The following is a 23104-nucleotide window of genomic DNA, read 5'->3' on the forward strand; positions in this document are numbered from 1 at the left end:
CAGGTGGCCCTCATATTTATGAGTATACAATGTGATGAACTTCATGTTCCATCCTGCAGAAGATTTTGTTTCACCCAAAATGCTGCAAAGGCCTATCAACAAAACAATCATTTATCAAAAACATGGATTCGATCATTGGGGTCCAGCAACAGAAAGAAAAACACACATGGTCATTAGTAAAGTAGTAAAATAATTATGCAAACCAGAAAAAAATAAGATTAAATAATGATTAATCAGAAATTAGAGGCAATGGGTAGCAAATGGCAAGATTTTAAAAGATAAGCTTTGTGCTTATTAGAGTAATGCATGTATCTGCATTATTTGCACAGATGTACTCAACTTCGCAACTCAAACCAACACTAACAAGACAAGACAACAACTTGTAGTCAGCCCATGCCACCTGATGCAAAGATCTGCCCAGAGGGCAAAATAAGATGCTAGTAGCACCCCACAAATATAGACAAGGCAGAACCATATGGCAGCACCAGCAGATATGACAAAATAAGATGTTGCTACCCCAAATGCAGTCAAGACAGATTCACAAAGTGCTCCTTCTTCACATCTCCTGTAGCAAAAATAGATAACATAGAACCGCAAGGTGGTGTCATCTCATACCTTCTGATGCAAAAGTCAGTCAGACAGAGCCATCGTGGAGCACTGCCTCACACTTCCAGAAGCAAACATTAAAAAAGAGAGAGAGAGCCACAAGGTGACACCTCCTGACAGAAGTGAAGGACGCTTTCCTGAGCACTCACTTAATCAAATAATGACTTGGAAAACAACTAAAAGGTCTGTGAGGGGTTGCAAAGAGCAAAATTTGTTTGGTGAAATTTCTTTTATTATCATAGTGTAAATTCTTTAATAATTCCAAAATGAATAAAGCACAACTTAATGGGTTCATTAGAAAAGAAGGAAAAATCCTAAACTACCGACCCACTGCTCTGCCTAAAGAGCACAAAGTTCTGAGTGCAACACTGGCAGGACAGCATGATGAACCTCAGCCCTGTTGTTCAGCACCTTTCACATTGCACTCTCTGCTCAAGCACTTCCTGGAAGCTGACCTCTGCATTCCCCACAAAGCTTTGGTGCCTCGGGCACTAAACAGCGACGCCATGGCAACGCGTCAACAGCATTGATTCACCCACGCATGCTACGCCATTGTTTAGTCCCCAGTGCTGGCTGCTCTGCTCTGTGATTTGCTGCTAAGGCCCGACCTGCCCGCCCACAGCAAGTGCTGCTTGCCCCACCGCCCCTCGCTTCAGCTCCCAGGGCTCAGAACTGTTTTACTTTCTCGGCTGTCTTGTTCTACTTTAGACTTTATCTAAGTTATGTTCTTTTAATTGATTTTTACCTGAAAAACATCTAATCTGGGAATCATGGTACTGGGTAAGAAACTGGCAAAAGAGTCCATGCTGCCATCTGTACAAGAGGCCAGAGACACTGACCTGGAAAGTGAGGGCTCATCAGCTGGGACCCCTCAACTTGGGGGCATCAGTGGACGGCCGGCCAGCCGACCAGGCAAGCCATTCAGCCGTGGAGGTGTCGACTACAAGGTGGGGGGGGTCTCTCAGTCTTCTTCATTCCTTTTGTTTCTGCTACTGCACCAGAAGAGTTCACTGGGACTGAAGGAATCAGGCTACCCAGAACCTGACACAACGCTCTGCTGATTCTGTTTACTATTGCTAAGTGTTTGCTACTCCTTTTCCTTGATATATTTTCTCTTGTAGATAATTCCTAGATCTGCAAAATCTAAATCTGTGACCAACATCTCACTGGGGTCTGACCAAACAGAGCAACAAGATTCACCAGCCAAGGTGGAAGAAAGACAGCCTTTGGATGACAATCAAGAGGAAGAGCTGAATGGGCCAGAAGTGGACTGGGACACTGATTTGGAGCCAGGAGGTAAGGAGAGGTGGGAAAAGCAGAGGTCTGGCAATTCCTGACTGGACTTTCGTCTGAGTCCTGAATGACTATCAGCTCTACCCATGACTCTTGATTCTGCTCAGTGATCTTTGTTATCTTGTAACTGAATGTTTCATGTTCCCCATCACCTGACTGCAGAAACGAGGACAACATATGATCCATCAGGACGTACAATGTACTTGGAAGCCTGCAAGGTGTATGGTGTGGTGCCAGCTTCCTACTTTTTACTTCACATTCAGGATCCGGAGCTCAACATGATGCACCACGGACTGGGACCCCAGGTACTGCTGGGCAGTGCAAACCACCCATCTACTTCAACCCTTTTACACAGTGTAGCTAAAGGCATCTCACTCCTCATTCATTTATCTGTCTACTTACGTTCAGCCAGTCCCTTTTTATTTCATATAGGGCATTTTACACCACAATTTCAATAACACCTTTCCAATTTGCAAGAATCTTTCTTAATTTGAAACAATTTACACAAAAATAATAAAACACCATTCTAATTTGATTTTGTTTGTTGCCTTACTGATTCAATGTACAGTATTTAAAGCAGCCATTTATATAGCACTTAATTATTTATAAGGTGTCTTTGTAATTAAAAACAATTTTACACAGCAATTAATACAGCACCTTTCTATCTGAATTTTGAATTTTGTCTTTCTAATTCAAAGCATTTTACACAACAATTTAAATAGTGCCTTTCAATATTTGTATTGTATGCTAGCTTCGTAATTTAAACTGATAAACAGATACTAAAGGTGCCATATAGATCACCATTCTAATCTGAAAAGCAGTTTATAGAATAAATAATATGGCACCTTAATTTGTAAAACACATTTTTAAACTCAAACCAATTTATACAATAATTAGTATGGCACCATTTTAAGTTTATTTTGTATGCTGCCTTTCTAATTCAAGGTACTTTATCCAACAGTTCATTAATCACCTTGTAATTTGAATGGCATCTTTCTGATTTACATTTACATTTATATACTTGACGCTTACAAAAGAGGCAAACATAATCGAGATTATCCATCCATTCAAACTTTATCCAACCCGCTATATCCTAACTTAGGGTCACGGGGGTCTGCTGGAGCCAATCCCAGCCAACACAGGGCGCAAGAAAGGAAACAAACCCCGGGCAGGGCGCCAGCCCATCGCAGGGCTAATCGAGATTATGTTAATTAAAATTATTAAATTATTAATAATTAACACACTTTACACCACAAATAATATAACACCCTTCTAATTGCACATTACACAGCAATTTATATAGTGCCTTTTGGGATTCTTTTGTATGCTGCTTTTAAAATTCAAACAGATATATACATATGAAAGGCACTATACATTAGATAGACAAATATAAAAGCCACTATATGACATCTTTCGAATTTGCATAGTGCTTTCCTAATTCAAAATAATTTACACAATTAACATAGCTAATTTGATTTCGTATGCTGTCTAATTCAAAACATTTTATACCATAATTTATATAGCACTTTTCTAACTGTATTTTGCCCAAGCAGACAGATATGAAAGGTACCATAATGCACTTTCTATGGTGCTTTTCTAGTTCAAAACACTTTACTCAACAAATAATACAGAATCTTTCTAATTGTGTCTTGTCTGCCTACAAAACACATCTAATCTATGTAAATAGTTGTAATGTATCTGGTTTTGTAACTTGCCATTACAAGGGTGTCTGCCCCATATTCAAAAATATAAAAATGCTTGACTGATATTTCTTTAATATACATAAAATGTATATACACATACAGGGTGGTCCACATCTAATTATGCAGATCCAGATCGTCTGGATGATTTTGATTTATGCAGGGACGATTCCAGTTCGGCACAAAGACGATTCTTCATATCGTCAGTTCGCACACTACTCGATGGTCTGGGATTTTTCGGGTGATTTTCTATGTAGTAAACATAATAAGTTATAGTGTAATGAAAATTGCATAATTAGATTTGGACCACCATATATATGAGCATTTTGGTGGCACAGTATCGAACACTGTTACCTCCCAGCTCCAGAGTTTGGGCTTGTCTTTCAGCCAGGATTTTGTATGTTCTCCAGGTACCACAGTTTCCTTCTGTATTTCCAAGATGTGCAGGTAACGTGGACTGGTTAATGTAAAGTGGTCTGGGTTGAATGTGTTTCTTCAGGGTCTCATCCAGGTTTGGTAATTACCATGCTATCACTGCAGGGGGAGACTGTAGCAATCCACAACTCCAGGATGGGCCAAGCAAGTTCAGAAAACGTAATGATGGATGGAAATATGAATAGAAATGAGGCACAGAGATACCGTAAAGCACATACTGGCTAACTGCCGTAGGATAAAGATGAATTTGAAGAAAGTTATATCTTTGGGCTTCAAGGTTTTGAAGGGACTTAAAATTTCACTTATGTTTGCCTTGTAGTGTTCTCTCACATATTCTATCGATCATATAGTGCTTTTATCTATCTATCTATCTATCTATCTATCTATCTATCTATCTATCTATCTATCTGTCTGTCTGTCTGTCTGTCTGTCTGTCTGTCTGTCTGTCTGTCTGTCTGTCTGTGACTTTTTCTGTGTACATTTCTATAGGTAATCACAGTCTAGAGGATCAGCCAGTGTGCTCCAGTATATAAGCCAGTAACTTTATCCATTTTGGAATTAGAACATTACAGCACTAACTACATTGATCCAAGGCCTACCCCAGTAGCAATAGCCATTAGGCAGGAATAAGTCTTGGACAAGATGACAACCTGTCACTCATATTCACACATTCATTCTCATACATTTTTCATACAGCAATTATTTTGTTCTTGTTTCTCATCTTCTAGGGGGCAAAGGCGTTGGCTGTTCCCTTGGTAACTAACACATTCATTGTGAAGCTGAGCCTCCAAGATAATTGGCTGGAAGGAGAAGGGGGTGCAGCAATAGCAGAGATGCTTAAAGAAAACTGCTACATCACCGGTAAGTCCTCCATACCAGTCAGACACTCATCCGTTTATATTTCAAGCCTTCAGAAGTGGATACTCTGTACTAGTTCAATTTTAGATATTTCTTTAAGGAGAAACCAGATCCCATACCTCCAGCAATAACAGCAAAGAAGAAATAAATTGAAAGCAATGTGCACTTCAATGGATGCAATTAATATACAGTGAGGGAGAGCATAAAAAGGATCAGTAAATGAGATTTTTCAATCTGCTAGCCTGCTTCCTATTGTAACATTTCAGGGATACATTGTTCCTTCATATGACTGGTCCTGATATATTTGTAAGTTCTCATTAGTGACACTGAGAAATGTAAAGTCTATGCTCATGTTCTCTAGACACACTGTAATCTGTGCACCCTTTTTAAAATGTTTGTAGATCCTGCCATCTACACCATTTTAAGGAAAGCTCAGATACATGCTACTGGGCACCACCATCTTTTATGGGTAAACTTTGCATGTTCTCCACCTTGTGGGATCAGCAATTGGCAAAGCAACCAAAAACAACATGACTGAGGCCACAAAATTGTGGCAAAGACGTCATCCCAAATGATGTGGAGATCACCTGACCTGTAAGAAAGTTTAATGAGGTCACGTCCTCAACCAGAAGTGGTTGCCTGTTCATGACAGACTTTTCTTTCCGCCATATTGTTTTATCTACAGCATGTTTGTTTGTTTATTGTTTCAGTTGTGTTTTTACATTAAATAAATATAAAATAGGGCGACATGGTGGCGCAGTGGTAGCGCTGCTGCCTCGCAGTTAGGAGACCTGGGTTCACTTCCCGGGTCCTCCCTGCGTGGAGTTTGCATGTTGTCTGCGTGGGTTTCCTCCGGGCACTCTGGTTTCCTCCCACAGTCCAAAGACATGCTGGTTAGGTGGATTGGCGATTCTAAATTGGCCCTAGTGGGTGTGTTTGTGTGTGTGTCCTGAGGTGGGTTGGCACCCTACCCAGGATTGGTTCCTGCCTTGTGCCCTGTGTTGGCTGGGATTTGCTCCAGCAGACCCCCGTGACCCTGTGTTCGGATTCAGCGGGTTAGACAATGGATGGATAAATATAAAATACTGGAATTCAACAGTCTCATATCGCCAGTCATCTGACCGTGATTCCTGCACTTGGCTTTCTGCTAGCTAAACCCTGCGAATTAACGTATTTCCAGAGGTCCCTGACACCCCTCTTTTACATGACCAATTATAACAACAAAATACATAAACAGAAATTACAAAAATGAATTGCAGTAATTCTAAATATGTTAAAATAAACATTCAACACACACTGGAATAATCTAATTAAACATGAAGGCCAGGAAAAGGAATTAGTAGATTAGAACATGGCTGTTTAAAAAGGAGCTGGACAGACTTGCAGCTACTCTCACTCGCACCTGACCTTGGACAAGGCACCAATACATCACACAACTCACACAAACATTGGGACGGCTAAGCTAGTTTTCATATTATAGGGATGTGAAAGGCAAACTGGGGTGGCAAGAATAAAGCTCATGTGTATATGATGAGAACATATTGAGACAGATAGTGGAACTAATCACAGCACCACCATACTGGCCATACAGGAAAGTAATACATGATGTGAAATAAAACTTAAAAAAAAATGATATAAGGTAATTTAAGTGATACAATCCAACCCTGAAGACTTGCCACTTACACAATTTAAAGCCCTAGGCCTGGGCAATGTTGTGTGGCTTGCATCTTTGCATGCTTTGGGTGTCCTAAGTGATATAACTGGTTATTCATTGTGGACATCCTCACTGATTTCCGGTTGGCTGCTCCAAGTTCATCAGTCGTAACGCTGATTTCTACTTCCTTGATTTTCAGAGCTTGATTTATCAGACAACAAGCTGGGAGTCACTGGTGCACAGGCCCTTTCAAGCATGCTTCTGGAGAACAACACTCTGGTTAGCCTAAACCTCTCTGGTAATGAATTTGATGATCACGCTACCAAACATCTGGCTGAAGTCTTGGTGACTAATCAGAAAGTAGAGACATTGGACCTAAGCCACAATCGAATGGCAGATGGAGCAGGTACAACTTTCCAACTTCCTGGTCAAAATGTAGCATTTTCTGCATTTGTGTCCATCAAGTTCTCATTTATGGTATTTTTGGATATAGTGTTTTCTTGTAGTTAGCATTTTTATCATTATGATGGTGATGTCTTTGGCCTGTTTGCTTTGTTGCGTTCACCACCATGTTGTTGGCCGCAATGCCATTCCATTCCTAGTCAAGTGGTTTTGTCAGACTGAAGATTCCTCATATGCATGTAAGGACACTGACTATGTACCAAGTATTTTGACTTTATTTCTTGGTGCTTGTTTTTTCTGGACCTTTTATTTTTGGTTGATGACCCCTGTCTGTTCTTTAACTTTTCTTGGTGTGCCTAATAGTAACAGTGGTCCAAATGGATAGCTGAGGGGATGGAGATCCTGTCACGAGGGGAAATTGGTACTTTTTTCCACCCTTGCTGAAGGAGCTGTCCTTGCCAATCGACTACTTTGTCTATATGGACAACCTGAACCTTGTTCTTCTTCCATTCTAGATTTGTGATAAAGCCAGCTTTTTACTTAACTCCAAAGTTACTTTCACTTTAATACACCCATATTCCTCAACTGCTGCATGGGAATATCTACCCATATTTGAGGATTTCTAAACACATTTTTAGAAATGTTCCCACAGAAGAACTCTGCAATTGGGCTTTAAGCTCAGTGTACCCCTTTAGCTCTGTAATTCATGGTTCTTGCTTTTTTGTGTTATGCATCATCCTGAATATTTTTACACTATACACATAAGTATTTAATTTTATCATTATGATGTGATCACCACACCCTCTTAGTTTTAGTGCTGCCATTTTGTGGTGAGTCCTCATGGGCATGGGTGTGCGACAATGAGAGCAGTTGCTATGTGTCGTGAATTCAGAACTTTGTTTATGTTTTGCTGACATTAGAAAGTTTTTTCTATTGTTCAGTCAAGCATGAATATTTGCTTATTAATGTGGATAATTATGGGGATACCATTTATAAAAGTATTTGTTTTGGATTTACCACAATACTATTTAGTTTATGTTACAGATGCAACTATTGTTTTAAAGAACATGGTTCTGGGAGGTTAGGCAGCATCCACCTGGAAGTCATGTCGAGTGACCTCATTATGACTGTTAAGGCACAGCATGCCGAGAATTATTCTGAGCAAAGAAACTGGGAGATGCAAAATGATTAGTAATGAAGTCAAGGAAGGCAAAAGATCAGAAGCAGGAAATTGATAGAAACTGGCAGCTAAGTACAGAGGGGTGTAATGAGAAGCGAACGTCAGAACTAAAAGTGAAGTCTAAAGCAAACCCAGTGCTGCAGGCCACTGGTACTTTAAAACTAACTACACTAAAAACCTCTAGGAAGGAATTTTTATACACCAAGGGCTCATACATACTGAAAGTGCCACCATACTGTACTTACATTGATGTATCCTTAACATTAGAAATATGATGATCATGATCATGTGATTCATCCAAAAATCACTGTGTTAAACAAAGCAGAACAAGAGGAGGAAAAAATTAAACTTTCTTAAAAAATGAATTGAAACTAAAATTAAGTTTCAGAAAGATAATTCTCAAAATAAAAGATCAATCAACAATCAATCAACATTTATTTATATAGCACATATTCATACAAAAAAAAATGTAGCTCAAAGTGCTTTACAAAATGAAGAGAGAAATAGAAGACACAATAAAAGATAAACATAAGTCAACATTAATTAACATAGAATAAGAGTAAGGTCCAATGGCCAGGGTGGACAGAAAAAACAAAAAAAAACTCCAAAGGCTGGAGAAAAAAAATAAAATCTGTAGGGGTTCCAGACCAAGAGACCGCCCAGTCCCCTCTGGGCAATCTACCTAACATAAATCAAACTGTCCAAAAGACTGCTATAAAGAAAAAATGCATGAGTTCAACACTGGATTTCTTGCTTTTTCTTATTTTATGATTTTGATTTTATAAATCCAAAGTAACGTGGGTGCCCTGACATCACACCTATCAATGAAAGACTTTAAAATATTGTGAAAACCTCAAATATCTGGTCTTCTTAACATCATATCATAGCTGTGTAGGTAACCCAATGCATCTCCTAACTTTCTAATTTTCATCACCATTACTGCTCCATCCACTAAGACCCCACAGCCTTCTCTTATTTGTGTGTATTTCTCATCTCAGGCACTAGGTGGCAGTGGGAATCTCTTTAATGACTCAAAGTTTAACAATCAGAAGACAACATTCGAAAAATCCACCTGCCACTAACTGAACCTTCTTAATCCCATTAAGGCTCACAAAGAGCAGGGACCAGACTATTCAGATGGGACATCAGAAGAAAGCTACAGCCCCCACAGAAAACTTTACAAAGACACAGGGAGAACAAGCAAGCTCCACACTTATCAAACCCAGGCTCTTGGAGCTGTGAGGCAGCAGTGTTAGCCAGGACGCCGCTGTACTGCCCCACAATACCTTTGATTTGTGCCATAAAGTTTCAAATGTGATGTGTGTGTAAAATTACAACAGTAAGCACATCTATTTATTACTTTTTATTTGTATAGTGCATTTGATATAAGTTTAATTATTTTAGGCAGTTCATAATGAGCAGTATAACAAAGTTAATCATAGTTACTTTTATGTAGTACCTTTAATAGTGAGCGATATCACAAAGTCACCCACTCATTCGTTTTTGTAAATTTTCTCATCTTGGCCAAAGTTTTCAATTAAAAAGAATCACCATGCATTACTTTCTAAATCCAATTATTATGTAGTTATTCATTTATGTATTTATTTATTTATACATAACATAATAAACATTCTCAACCCCTTTTATTCTGTTTTAGGGTCAGGGGGGCCAGAGCCTATTTTGACTGGTGACTGTTCTGGATAAAACAACAGTCCAATATTTTTTAATTATTTCCTAGATTTGAAGATTTTATTGCAATGTATATACTACATATCATTAGACTTATAGTTCTACATTTTAATTTTTCTTCTACCCAGCCAATTAATATATCAAAATGATTTACAAATCATCATCGTCATCATGCATTAATGGCCATTTTCAGAGTTTACATCGGGTGAGAAACCATTATTTTCACATCATCTGGCACTACCTCTAACTTATCATCATTGGTTTAATGGCCACTTCCCAGCTTTACCCAGACTGGTCAATCAAAATCAGTCCTTGTAATATATAGCAAAAGCTGCTTCTCATGGAAAATCATCCATCCATTAATGTATTTAGCTAGATCTTTGCTTCAGCCAGCTTGACCTGTCTGTCAAATGTTGTTCTTTTCCAGGTGAGGCCATGGGCCATGCCATTGCTGAAAACACTCGGATGAATGACCTCAATCTCAGCTGGAACTGCTTCAGAGGGAAAGGAGCCATCTCAGTGGCCAAGGGCTTGGGTGTAAGAGTCTGGATAGCAGCTTTTATTTGATATTTCATTTTTGGAACTCTATCATTTCTTTATAAAAATGCTCTTGTTTGGCCATTTATAGACATATGATGCATCTGCCTAGTTGCAAAGGGCAAAATACGTTTGGGTTTTGAAAAGTCTTTCTCAAACATGTTAATAGCTCTTGTTAAATTTAAGCCCCTTCTGACATATGTAACCTCTACATAGGTGACGAAAATGTTTCTATATATGATGTCTAAAATGAAGTTCCACCTTCTTGTTTTATTTTCCAGGCAAATATATTTCTCAGAGTTGTGGATCTGTCCTACAATGGCTTTGGGAAAGATGGTGCTGCTGCCCTGGGAGACGCTCTAAAAGTCAACAATGTCCTTGAGGAACTCAATATTAGGTGAGTCCTCACATCTAAGGAGATTTTCTTGAGAAGAGTTAATAATATGGCTTCTTCAAAGTGAGATCACAAGAAAGTGATGCTTGATAAGCAGCACTGATCTTCCCAAAGCAGGTCCCAAGCTTAAAGGGGTGCTATGGTCTGCTGTAGGTCTTTTCCAGGTGTTTTGTTTTCTTATCTTTCATACTGCACTAACATGCCCTGTTGTAGTTTTCTATATGTTAGTTGTTTTGTAGTTGTTTCAGAAGTTTTGCTAGTCTGAAGTATTCCTCCCTTTGTTGTGCTAAATAGTATTTCAGTGAATGAAGGTGTGTGACAAGACCCCTAATGAGGTACCAGCTCTCTGTGCTCTGGTCAGTCTTCATTATGGCTCCAGAGAGCTATGAGATCTGCGCCAGCCTTGGCCATCTAGGAATGGCATCAGACAAACTTATAGGCAGCTTCTCTGTCTTTACAGCTTCTTTCTCTTTAAATGTTTGCTGCCTTTTGTGACCTGTTCATTTTGCTTTTCTGGTTTTGAACTATTTGGCTTTGCATTATGATTTGCATTTTGATTTTATTACTATTTGAATATGTATGCCATTTTATATTGTAAATTTCATGTGATCTTTGATTCCTCGTTGAAAGTTTGAATGTTTGATTTTTTGGAATTTTTTTATTTTTTTTAGTACGGAATTTGGTTATAGTTAAGCCAGGGTTCATCCCCTGGCTTTAGTTTAATTTTTTATGGCATTTTATTTTATTACAAGATTTTCTGTTAATATTAATATTTATTTGTATTATTTGTCTAATTATGAATCCCCTGTCAGTTTTATTTGATTAATCTACTATTTTGTTTCTGCGTGGTTAATCATGTTCTATTATATTTCTTGCATTTTGTGAGTACAGCCTCAAGAACTGGGACCACCACTCGCTAGGGACTGCCTCCAGCCCATAAAAAGCAGGCTGAGAAGAAAGCTCCTTGTACTTCCTGGAATGACTTCTCTAGTTATCATTACGGGAATTGTTTTGTTGGCTGACTTTTTGCTTCTGTTTGTTGGATTGTTTTATTAAATTGCGTTTTTGGGACTTGCTAACTTAGGATTGCCTTTCAGACAACTCCTCTTTGCTCTTTTGAGTCTTTTCTTATATTTTTTTTTTTCTCTTTTATAAAGAGTCTGTGTTTGCGCTTTTAAGTACAAGCCAGAGGTTTAGGGTTAACCTCCCTCTTGGGAGCCTTGGAGTGTAATTTGGGGCATTTCTTGCGATATTTAAGCCTTTTGTGTTCTTGGAGTCAGGCTTGTCTTTGGGGTAAGACCTGTTTTGGACAAGCCAGTCAGGAATATGGCTGTTTTTATGGTGCCAGAATCATAACCGAGTTTTGGGTCTCAGACTTGTAATTTTAAATTAAATATTCTAAGAATTCTTTCTTTCCTGTTTGGTTATTTCTGCATTCATAATGACCTCTTGTTACCTTTTAGATTTAATTATAGCTAAATAATTTGCCTTTATTAATTATTATGGACGGCACGGTGGCACAGTCGGAGCACTGCTGCCTCACAGTTAGGAGACCCGTGTTCGCTTCCCAGGTCCTCCCTGCATGGAGTTTGCATGTTCCCCCCATGTCTGCGTGGGTTTCCTCCAGGTACTCTGGTTTCCTCCCACAGTCCAAAGACATGCAGGTTAGGTGGATTGGCGATTCTAAATTGTGCTTGGTGTGTGAGTGTGGATGTGTGTGTCCTGCGGTGGGTTGACGCCCTGCCCGGGATTGGTTCCTGCCTTGCGCCCTGTGTTGGCTGGGATTGGCTCCAACAGACCCCTGTGTTCGGATTCAACGGGTTGGAAAATGGATGGATGGATGGATATTAATTATTATTATTTGTGGTAGTTCACAACAAAGGAGGCTTCAAAAGATCTTTTCATAAAAGAAACCAAAATAAAGAGAGCTTTTTATTTAATGTTTGCAAAATGAGTTTAACTTACTGAACATTTCTTTTATTTTCTTTTCTTTTGAAGCAACAATCGGATTCCTCCTGAAGGAGCAGTGAGACTAGCAATGGGCCTTAAAGAAAACAAGACATTAAAAGTTCTGAATGTGAGTAACTAGCCACAGATATTCATCTGGGAAAACAATAAAAGCTTTCTCTTCCATGCACCTTAAGGAGATGATTAAAATAACAAGGACTTGCAGCTATGCCTGTTAATGTTGCCGTTATATTTTTTAATTTCCCTCTGCTTCCTTACTATTGTGTTGTATTTGTAATTTCACTCTAATCTTTCATGTTTCTTATTGCCCTGTTTTTGGAGGGACAGGGAGTCCTCCCAGGATCAGCCCCTGTTGCTACCCGATCTGTGCCATCCGGCTCGATGAGCACTCTGCATGCATACGATTTTCACACAGACATACACAATATCATTTTTATGACGATGTTCAATCTGTACTGTGGATATTATGACACTTTAAGATGGTTCATCCTACTACAGAATCACATTGAACTCAAGGTTGGCTTTATTAACAAATAAATCTGTTGTGTCTTACTTTAACATATTTTTAACTTTTACAATGTCTTGAAACAATGTGCTTCCTGAGGAAAAGATAACCCAAGTTTAACTAAGACAGAGTCACGTATGTGTGAATTTTATAATAAAACGTATCATAGCTTGATTCATGTGGTCTGTGCATTTATGATCAGAGACCTCAAAAATAATTTGATTTAGACAGGCGCAAGTCTCGTGTCCTGTAAAATGTTTCCATGGCAGAGAGAGGACAGAGCCTTTAAATGAGATGTAGGTAGTGTGTGCATGTGTGTGCAGGTCGGCTAGTGTCAGCAATCACTAGAGAGGAGTATAAAAAACTGCAGCCGCCACAACCTTTTGGCTTTGCTATTAGCAAACTTTAGCCATTGTGTTTTCAGTCCCTAGTGCGCTCTTTCTCTGTTTGAAAGTTCTGTATGCTATTGGCTTCGTTCGATTCTCATTTATCACATTTCACAAATCTCTCTGTTGGTTTGTCTCACTTTGTGAAAGGTGATCTCATTTGAAATCAGAGACAGGAATATAAAAGTTACATGTAGAAAATGTTAATTTTTTTTGCAATTTAATGACTTGTTTGTTTAATAAATAGGATATAGCTGTGCAAGCAAAATTAGCTAAGAAGTTGAAATAGTTTGGGAGTGTTGATGAGGTCTAAAAATTGCATTTGATTATAGTAGAAAAAGGACTTATTGGGAACAGTGATATAACTCTTGTTTAAATCCTTAGATAAAAATGAAACAAGCATCCGGAAGAATAAATTACAAGTGTCATAGATTTCTTTAACTAATTGGAAAAACTGAGTTATAGAGAAGGCAGTTCATTTCACTGGAAAGTTAACAATGTGTGTCAAAACAGAATTGGTAAAAGCAAAGTCAAAGTCACTAAACAGTCAGTGTGGCATTTGAATCAAGTATGTTGTGTGTCTTATCAGACAGATTTTAGATAATGAGTGGCAGAGATCAAAAAAGGTCTTTCTTTAACAGCAAAACAGTAGGATTATACTGCTTATTAGCAAAGGTTGAATGCAGATAAGCTATTTAAACATTTACCAGAGTTTTAAAAGACAGACTAAAATCAAAGTAAAAACCCCAGTATTTCTCTAGATTAACTGTAGTGTTCTCAAGTATTAGTCTCTCAAAAGGTCGTTCCTTTGGTTGTCCATCCATCCATCCATTATCCAACCCGCTAAATCCTAACTACACAGGGTCACGGGGGTCTGCTGGAGCCAGACCCAGCCAACACAGGGCACAAGGCAGGAAACAAACCCTGAGCGGGGCGCCAGCCCACCGCAGTCCTTCGATTGTTTTAAGTTCAAACACTATCTAATGTGAACAACCATAAAATGGGGGGAAGAGGTTAGGAGCGCACACTGATACAGTTTATTGGCGCACCCACCACACAACAAACCAACTCAGGACCCAGATTACGACCTGAGTGCAGGTGGACTATAGTAGGACAGAGACTCCTTGATGGGACATAAGAGGCCAGATGTTGGAGGTATTGAGGAAAAGGGCTGCGCAGGGACAACTAGGTGAAGTAAAGAGTTGGAACTGGATCTTAACTGCGATTAGAAGTCCATCAAGAGTGTGAAGCAGAGGAGTGGAGTGGGTGAACATGAGCTTAATTCTCCCTCTGGTAGAAACGCATTAGATTTCAGTTATCCATCCATCCATTATCCAACCCGCTATATCCTAACTACAGGGTCACGGGGGTCTGCTGCAGCCAATCCCAGCCAACACAGGGCGCAAAGCAGGAAAGAAACCCTGGGCAGGGCGCCAGCCCACCGCAGGGCACACACACCCCCACACACTAGGGACAATTTAGAATTGCCAATGCACCTAACCTGCATGTCTCAGAGCCACCACTGCACTCAAAAATGGTGAGGAAAATGAAATTTAGAAATGCTGAAAGATGGCACTCAGGTAAACAGTGCAAAGCAACGATCAATAATATGAATATGTTACAGACTAAGAACTATGAATGCATTAGTGATAGGCAGAAGTTGATTGATGCCACAATCGTGTCTACAATTGATCATATGTTGGACAATAGCTTGGTCTACATCCATGATTACATGTGGTCAGATACTATCACAAAATGGCATGGCCTAATAATGGTGGAAAATCACAATCATAAAGATGACAATGCAATAATTAATACAATTACAAAGAAAAACATTATAAAACGCAAATTCCCAACACAATGATTTAAACCTAGGAATTAAGACTGGCAGTAAGTCTCTATAAATTAAACCTGCATGCAGTGAAAGGGGCTTATTGTGAGCAGATCTATGACTCTGTAAGTGAGTCTTCTTTAGGAAAGAGAGCCGATTTAGTTAGTGACTGTGACTGGCAATGCTTAGTGACGTTTCTTTAACATGGAAGACTTGCTTAAGAGCAGTGATCTGAATCTCTGAACAAGACTTCTGTAACTGGTAGGACTAATTCTGAACTAATGATGTGGTGCTATAAATGATTCAAAATCTAGTTATGTATCTTTGTAAACGACATAAAGACTCAGGTGCAATGATGAGGCTAATTAAATTGTTTTTTTTCTACTTCCCAGCTGGCTCGAAATCCATTCCAGTCTGCCGGATGCTATGCTGTTTTAAAATCCCTACAAGGAAATCCTGAATCTGCTATTGAATCTTTGGACTTCTCGGTATGTTAGCTGTAGCTTGCAGAACCAGGGCCGTGTGACACTGCTCTGTGGGTAGATAATTGAACGTCAGATGGCTAACAGCAAGACTCCAATGAACAGAGGCAAATGTTTATTAGAATTTTCTGCGGAAGAAGGTTTATTGATGTAGATCTCCACAAAACAAGATTAGAAGCTCCGTTATGTATGGTAACATCAGGTTTTAGATGAATACAAAGTTAAGTATAGGCTGAAAAGGCCTCTTTGATGTGAAACTATTCCACATACAGTGGGAACCTCGGGTCACGAATGTCTCTGAACACGTACAAATCGGGTTACGACCAAAAAGTTTGCCAAACTTTTGCATCTGTTCACAACCACGCACTCGGGTGACGAACAACCCGGTTTCCCTTCCGGTTCGTACGTGCCGATGATTTCCGCACGTGTTCAGTCTCTCCCTGTGCATTGTTCTCGGTCAGACGTATGTACATTCGCTGTGAACTCTTTGTGCTCTGTTTCATGTGCTTTTGCATTAATTTTGCAATTGACCATGGCCTCTAAGCAAGTGAAGAATGGTAGTGTTGGTGAGAAGAAAGGTTCGAAGAAAATTGAAATTGAAGTAAAGAAAGAAATTATTGAAAAGTATGAGCATGACGTTCGTGTTACTGATCTTGCTGCCGAGTACAAGAAGTCAAAATCTACGATTTCGACTATTCTAAAGCAGAAAGAGGCCATTAAAGCAGCTGATGTTGCAAAAGGAGTTACAGTGTTAACCAAGCAGAGGCCTCAAGTGCTGGAAGAGGTGGAAAAACTGTTGCTAGTGTGGCTGAACGAGAAGCAACTTGCAGGGGATAGCATAAGTGAGGTGATGTTATGTGAGAAAGCCAGGAATATTCATGGCAATTTGCTGCAAGGTTAGTTTTCTTGGTTGTTTATGGTTAGTTTTTGTATAAATTTAAGATTTTTTAAATTTTCATTTTTTTCCCTGTGCTTAAAACTCATTAAAAAAAGTGTTTACAGCGAGCGGTTCGTAAGGCTATAGCATGAACTCTTGTAATGTTAGTTTTCTCTGTTCAAGGTTTTCTCAGTGTTATTCAATGCTTTTACATTTAGTTTACTATTACACTGTGCATTCTATGGTATAATTAACTATTTTTGTGCTTACAAATCTTTAAAAAATATATATTTACATACAGTTTGTACAGTCTGGAATGGATTAATTGTATTTACACACAATCCTATGGGGGAAATTAGTTCGGGTCACAACCAAATCGGGTTGCGACCAGAGTTTTGGAACGAATTACAGTTGTGACACGAGGTTCCGCTGTATCAGTAATGTAAATGCTTTATTATAGAAAATACTTTGAAAACAGAAAACAATAATGAACTTACAGGCAACCAGCTTTATTTCTGCCTGTAGCCATGTCTATAGCCATAGGCTGGACTTCATTCTGACTCCTCTCTCCCACCTTAGCATATGCCAGAGACAAACAAATTACGAAAAGTCTAAACTCAGTTTAACAACAATTCCTCAACAGGATATCACAGTGAACACGGATTTTGATGATCTGTACAAAACAGTAAAGGAGATATTTCCAGGTCTACAGATCAAACATGGAGGCAATGCTGACATGTTCAAGAGGGCAAAGGCCAAGGTAAGTGACTGATGCAGCAAAACAAGGAGCGGAGTGATTACTGCAGTATCAATGCTGCTTAGGAGCTTGAGTGACTTATTTAATGTTCCATTACACTGAAGGAGTTGTAGGCGACTCGGAGCCTTTAGAACAATTGTACAATGAATTATTTTGTGGGTGGAGGGTTGGGTGGCTTGCATTGACTGTTTCACTGGGAGAGTGGCTTTAATAGAGCTCATAGTAAAGAAAGTGAAATTAGGTATGTTACGCTTTGAAGCTGAAGAGCTTTAGTAAATTATTATATTCAATGGACGGCTTGGGTATGTTGTATTATTAAGAGGTAGCTTTAGATACCTCTCATACAGGAGTTTGGTAGCTTAATCACTTTTTTTATTTGGGGTATTTAAATATTTCATTAATATTTTCATTTTCTAAGTGTGCGTCCTGCGTCTGTCTGTGTGGGGTTGGGTGACACCTCTATGGGGGGGTATGCCAGCCACCCAACCCAGCACAGACAAACACAAGAGGCACACTTAGAAAAGCTCACATTTTTAATTTTTCTCACCGTCCTTTGCACAACACACTTTGTCCAAACCAGCAACATTGCTCACTGTTCTTTTCTTCTTTTCTCTCAGTTCTCTCTCTCTTTCCTGCCGCCTTCACTCCTCTCCCACAAGCTCTGTCCTCTGCCTCCCAACTCCGGCTCCTCGAATGGAACGAGGTGGCCCCTTTTACAATGTGCTCCAGGTACTCGTTGGTCTTCCTGTAGCACTTCCTGGTGTGGCAGAAGTGCTGCAGTCCAGGGCTTAGCAGATGTCCAGGCGCCCCCTGGTGGAGGCCAAAGGCCCCCACAGGGTTGAGCTTCCTGTGGCCCCAACACCAACCAGGGTGGCTGCCCTCTCATGTTCCAGGGGAGATACTGCTCCTCGCCCGGTCCTTCCACTGTCTTGGTTTTCCAGCTGGGCATGAGTCCCAGCCGTCCGCCGCACAGGTTAACTATTCAAGAAACTACATTTGTGTTTATTTTCTTAACAGATGCTTTTATCCAAAGTAAGTCAACATAATCAAGTAAACATCAGTTCGGGGGGACAGTTTGGAAACAAGTGTTAATAGGACAAAAGTATAAACTGATTACCACAAGAGAAGAGCTCAGAACAAAATATATGTGAGATACAAAACCTACAGAAATCCATCAAATGAGAGTCTTCAAACGCTTCTTCAACACATTGAGGGAGTCCGAATTTCGAATGGAGGTGGGCTGCTCGTTCCACCAGCTAGGAGCCATGCGTAAAAAGAGTGAGGACTGAGATTTGATGTCATGAGGAGACCTGAGTAGTTGAGAAGGAGCACGAGACCTCACAAGTGTCTGCATATATCTCCAGTGATACCTGCCGCTATAAACGCACTGTAGCTCGGATTGTGACTTTCCTGCTAAAGAATGGAAAATTGCAGGAAAAATATAGTAAAGACAAAACAGATGTTTAAAGTATGTAAATCCACAAAAGGCACAACTAATCTCCAAACAATTTAACTGGCTCCTCAGTTGCAGTTTCACTGTGTTTTCAACCCTGAATTTAAGATGTACAGTATAGTGATGGTGGGACACTATTCAGTTCTGTGTGTGTTACCTTTCTCCTTGAACTGTCGGAGGAGAGATGTGTGTGTATGTGTGTGACATTGCAACCTGATGTTTCTTTTTGTATTAAATCTTCAGACTGATCCACTCTCCAAACTCAAACAGCACCTGAAGGAAAAGAACTTGCAGCTGGAAGACATCTTTGAAAGTGCAGGAGAGGATGACAGCCCCCTTATAACACGAGAGGAATTCCAGCGAAGCCTGCTGGTCAGTATGCATCTCCTTCTTGGTAACATTTCCCAACAGCCATGGTGTCTGTCATCCTCATTGTAAAAGAGACACTGTGCACATCTTACGTTGCACCTGACCCATACGAAAGTCAGCATTTCTCCATTGTATCTATCTATAAATGAAGATAAACTTTTGTGTTTATTTTTAATCCAGACTACCACAATCCCCCTTTCCCAGGAGGAGCTACAATCACTGATGGACACCTTGGATAAGAACAATGAAGGACAAATTGATTTCAGGTAGGGAGGAGGAGGACGGTGTCCCACTACATCTAGAATCAGGGTTTTCCTTGGGTTGCCTGATCACACTTCCTCGGGCTACTAAAGAGAGTTTCCTGTTCCTTTTAAATGCACTGGTGTTGATCAGAGCGAGTGGTGAAGTTACACTGTCCAATACCATCTCCTCAAGTGTAAAATGTCATGGGTGCCTTTCTCTCCAAGGCTGCACACAGCATTATCAATGTCAAGAATTATTTTTGGTTGGATGATGAAATGCTCTCCAGGAATTACAGCAATTGCTGCCATGAGATGATATAATGGAGGCCCAGTAGCACTCATAGTTCATAGCAGTACTTTTAGCTTTGTCAAGTGTACAAAGTGGAGTGAAATTCCTACTTGCATGTTGAACCAACATGTAACACTTTGACACTCATGCTAGACAAGAATGTATTAAAATGTATAACAGGTGCTACGCATATTAACCACTCAATATTTACTTCATAAAATTCCTTGGACCATGAACCAAAGACTTGCATGGATGGAATATGATTCATTGCGGTGGGCTGGCGCCCTGCCCGTGGTTTGTTTCCTGCCTTGCGCCCTGTGTTGGCTGGGATTGGCTCCAGCACATCCCCGTGACCCTGTTGTTAGGATATAGCGGGTTGGATAATGAATGGATGAATATGATTCATTGAGTTTCTTATGGCACCTTCTATATTAACTATTCACCATCACCCAATTTAAGCATCCTTGCATGGACTAATGTCAGGTCATCTTCACAACAGGCTGATAACCAAAGACACACTCAAAATGTTCTAATGACAAACTTCAAAAACAGCAGTTGCCGTTGTGGGGAGTGTTTAAAAGTTAGTCACGTCTGCTGCCTGCTAAGTATCAGAGGTCCTATAGCGAGAAGTTCCCCAGGCTATCCATCCATTTAAAATGGACAATGCATTCTTCACTTGCTGCCTTTTAGTGGCCTGGTGGAGATATCCATGGAAAAGAATTCATTTAATTTTACTTACAGGGAAAAATGAAAAGTCTATGCTAGGATCCTCTGGGCTTTTTTGGGCTTAATTTAAAGTCAGCAGTTTTTTTCTTTTGACATTCATACTGCTCACTGAGTACATCGAACCTATAACAGGTGGTCCAATGCCCCTGCTTCCACACATAACCCTCTCTCCTTTCAGGAAGTGACTAGTCTCTCACAAATACATGGCATTTGATGGTGAATATGCCAGTTGGCCACACTGAAGTAGCTGGAGGTCATGTCCTAAATCTGAATAAAGAAGCAAGATCAAGTTTCTGAGAGGGTATTCCTACTCATAGCAAATGGATTGAAAAAGAAAAAGCAATGCGGGCATCCTCCTGACACGCACTCTGTCTGCTGCTTCACTTCTGTTTCTTGACAACTTCCTTTTTTCTTTATTCAATTGAGGCGTCCCTTCATTGATCTTTTCCACTCTTCTTGTTACAGTGAACTTAAACACTTAGTGGCGCACGCCTAGCACCATGTGGGGACTGCTCGCCTCCTTTAGACAGGACATGAAGAAGAAGTTGGCTGGACACACAGGTGATTTTAGTGCGCCTTTTACCTTTTCTATGCCTAATTTGGGACAACTCTTGAAATTTTGTTGGACCCTTTCTGCGTGGGAGGTCTCCAGTTGAATAAAGTCGGCTCCTTCAATAACCCTGGTTTGGAGAGTGGATTGGGGGGCCACTGGATGTTGCCAGCTTAAGGAGATCAGTGGTTTAAAGAAGATATTTCTTCCAGTCAGCTAATTTCAGGATTTCACAGCTGGGAAACATTCTACTTTGAAGAACAGCTGAGATGAAAGCAAGCGTGTTTCCATTTTATGAGACATCTTAATATAATACTGTATGTTAAATGCTTCACTACCTACGTGTTCTGTTTTCACTCAGCTGGATGATGACAGCTACTCTTGTTCGATATGCTGCCAATTAAATGTGTTTCAAGAAAACAAAAGTAACGTCATTTAATAAAGGCGCTTCTCATGAATTTGTGCCCATCTCTATCAATAGGAAGTCAGTGCGGCCTGGTGGCTACGACAGTGGGCTGTATATTGAAAGGTTGCTCCTTACTCTCTGACCTTAATCATGTCACTTCATTTATCCTGATCGTGCAAGTAAGCCCAAAATAAAAAAAATTTAATTGTAAGTATGATCTAGTGGCTGCCGTATTTGTTTTAGTTGGTTCAGTTCCCACCTCTGACACTCTTTGTGCCCTTATGTGTCTCTATTGCAGCTCTAAAAACTGATTGATCACGGTGTGATTCCACGACAACTAAAATCTAATTAATATTAGATAAAGGACACCAGAATGAGCACTTTTTTTTATTTATGCAATTTGTTGAATGAGCAAACTTATTTACATTAGCTAGCACTTTGTGAAACAATAATTGCCCCCATCCCTTAAAATTGTTGGTGGACCTTTAGCTGTAATGACTATAAATCAGCTACTTCCTATAATTTAATATCAGTTTTTAATTGTGCAGTTAAAGAATTTTAGCCCACTCTTCTTGCAGAACTGGTTTAATGTGTAAACATGGTGAAGTGTTCAAGCATGGAGTGCTTATATCATGTCCTGCCACAGCACCACGATTGGGTTTAGGCCTAGACTTTGACACACCAAGTCCAAAACTTCAACTTTGCTTCTTTTCTGTCATGCTAATGTGGAGTTGCTTTTGTGTTTTATGTTAGTCTTGCTGCATGAGCCAGCTTTAGCTCATGGACACATTCTCTGGCGCAACACAGAATTCAATCTTCTTTCCATTATAGAAAGTCATACAGTTCCTGAGGTCCCCAGACCATTACACTACTAGGATGATGTTCTTACTGTTCAAAGATGTGTTGACTTTATGGCAGGCATGATGGGACCCATCTCTTCCAAAATGTTCTGCTTTTGTGTCATTTGTCCATTGGGGATCACACAAATGAGAGATGAGCACTTATATTCTTCACCATTAGCACTGGTTCTCACCTTACTGGTCTCAAATGAAGCCGGGTATCCTTCTAATTTTGGAGCCATGGACACTTCCCCTTAATGAGGCAGGAGAAGCCTGCAGTTGTCTTTTGGGATTATTTGTGACTTTGTAGATGATTTCCTGCACATTTGGAGTAATAGCTACTCTTAAACAGATTCACTATTTTTAAAAAATGTTTAAAACGGTACCGCAAGTGAACTATAATACTTAGCACGATGAGAAAGTCGCAAAATCAACGGAATGTTCAAGCAATCGCAACATTTTTTTAATGATCTCGAGTCAATACAAATGTACGGAAGCCTATTAGGGCCACGATGGGAAAAAAATACGGACACAGTGAAGAAAAAAAAATCTAAATGGCGAGATTAAAGTCGACATGTTGACTTTATTCTCGACATTTCCACTTTATTCTCGACATTTCCATCGAGATTAAAGTCGACATTTCCACTTTATTCTAATAGTTTATTTTGTCAGTAGA

At 39.8% G+C, this 23104-nt stretch overlaps 1 protein-coding gene across 1 annotated transcript; it reads left to right on the forward strand.

Moving 5' to 3' along the window:
- Window positions 1-1222: 1222 nt before the first annotated feature.
- lrrc74b (leucine rich repeat containing 74B) lies at window positions 1223-21638 on the forward strand. Its single transcript, XM_039772118.1, has 13 exons — window positions 1223-1553; window positions 1728-1902; window positions 2062-2204; window positions 4763-4895; window positions 6746-6952; window positions 10245-10354; window positions 10636-10751; window positions 12747-12825; window positions 15831-15926; window positions 17441-17557; window positions 19251-19379; window positions 19557-19642; window positions 21099-21638. The coding sequence occupies exons 1-13, from the start codon at window positions 1377-1379 to the stop codon at window positions 21127-21129; spliced, it is 1599 nt and encodes a 532-aa protein (XP_039628052.1). The 5' UTR covers window positions 1223-1376; the 3' UTR covers window positions 21130-21638.
- The last annotated feature ends 1466 nt before the right edge of the window (window positions 21639-23104 follow it).

Source organism: Polypterus senegalus, chromosome 12 (assembly GCF_016835505.1).
Source record: "Polypterus senegalus isolate Bchr_013 chromosome 12, ASM1683550v1, whole genome shotgun sequence".
Lineage (NCBI taxonomy): Eukaryota > Metazoa > Chordata > Cladistia > Polypteriformes > Polypteridae > Polypterus > Polypterus senegalus.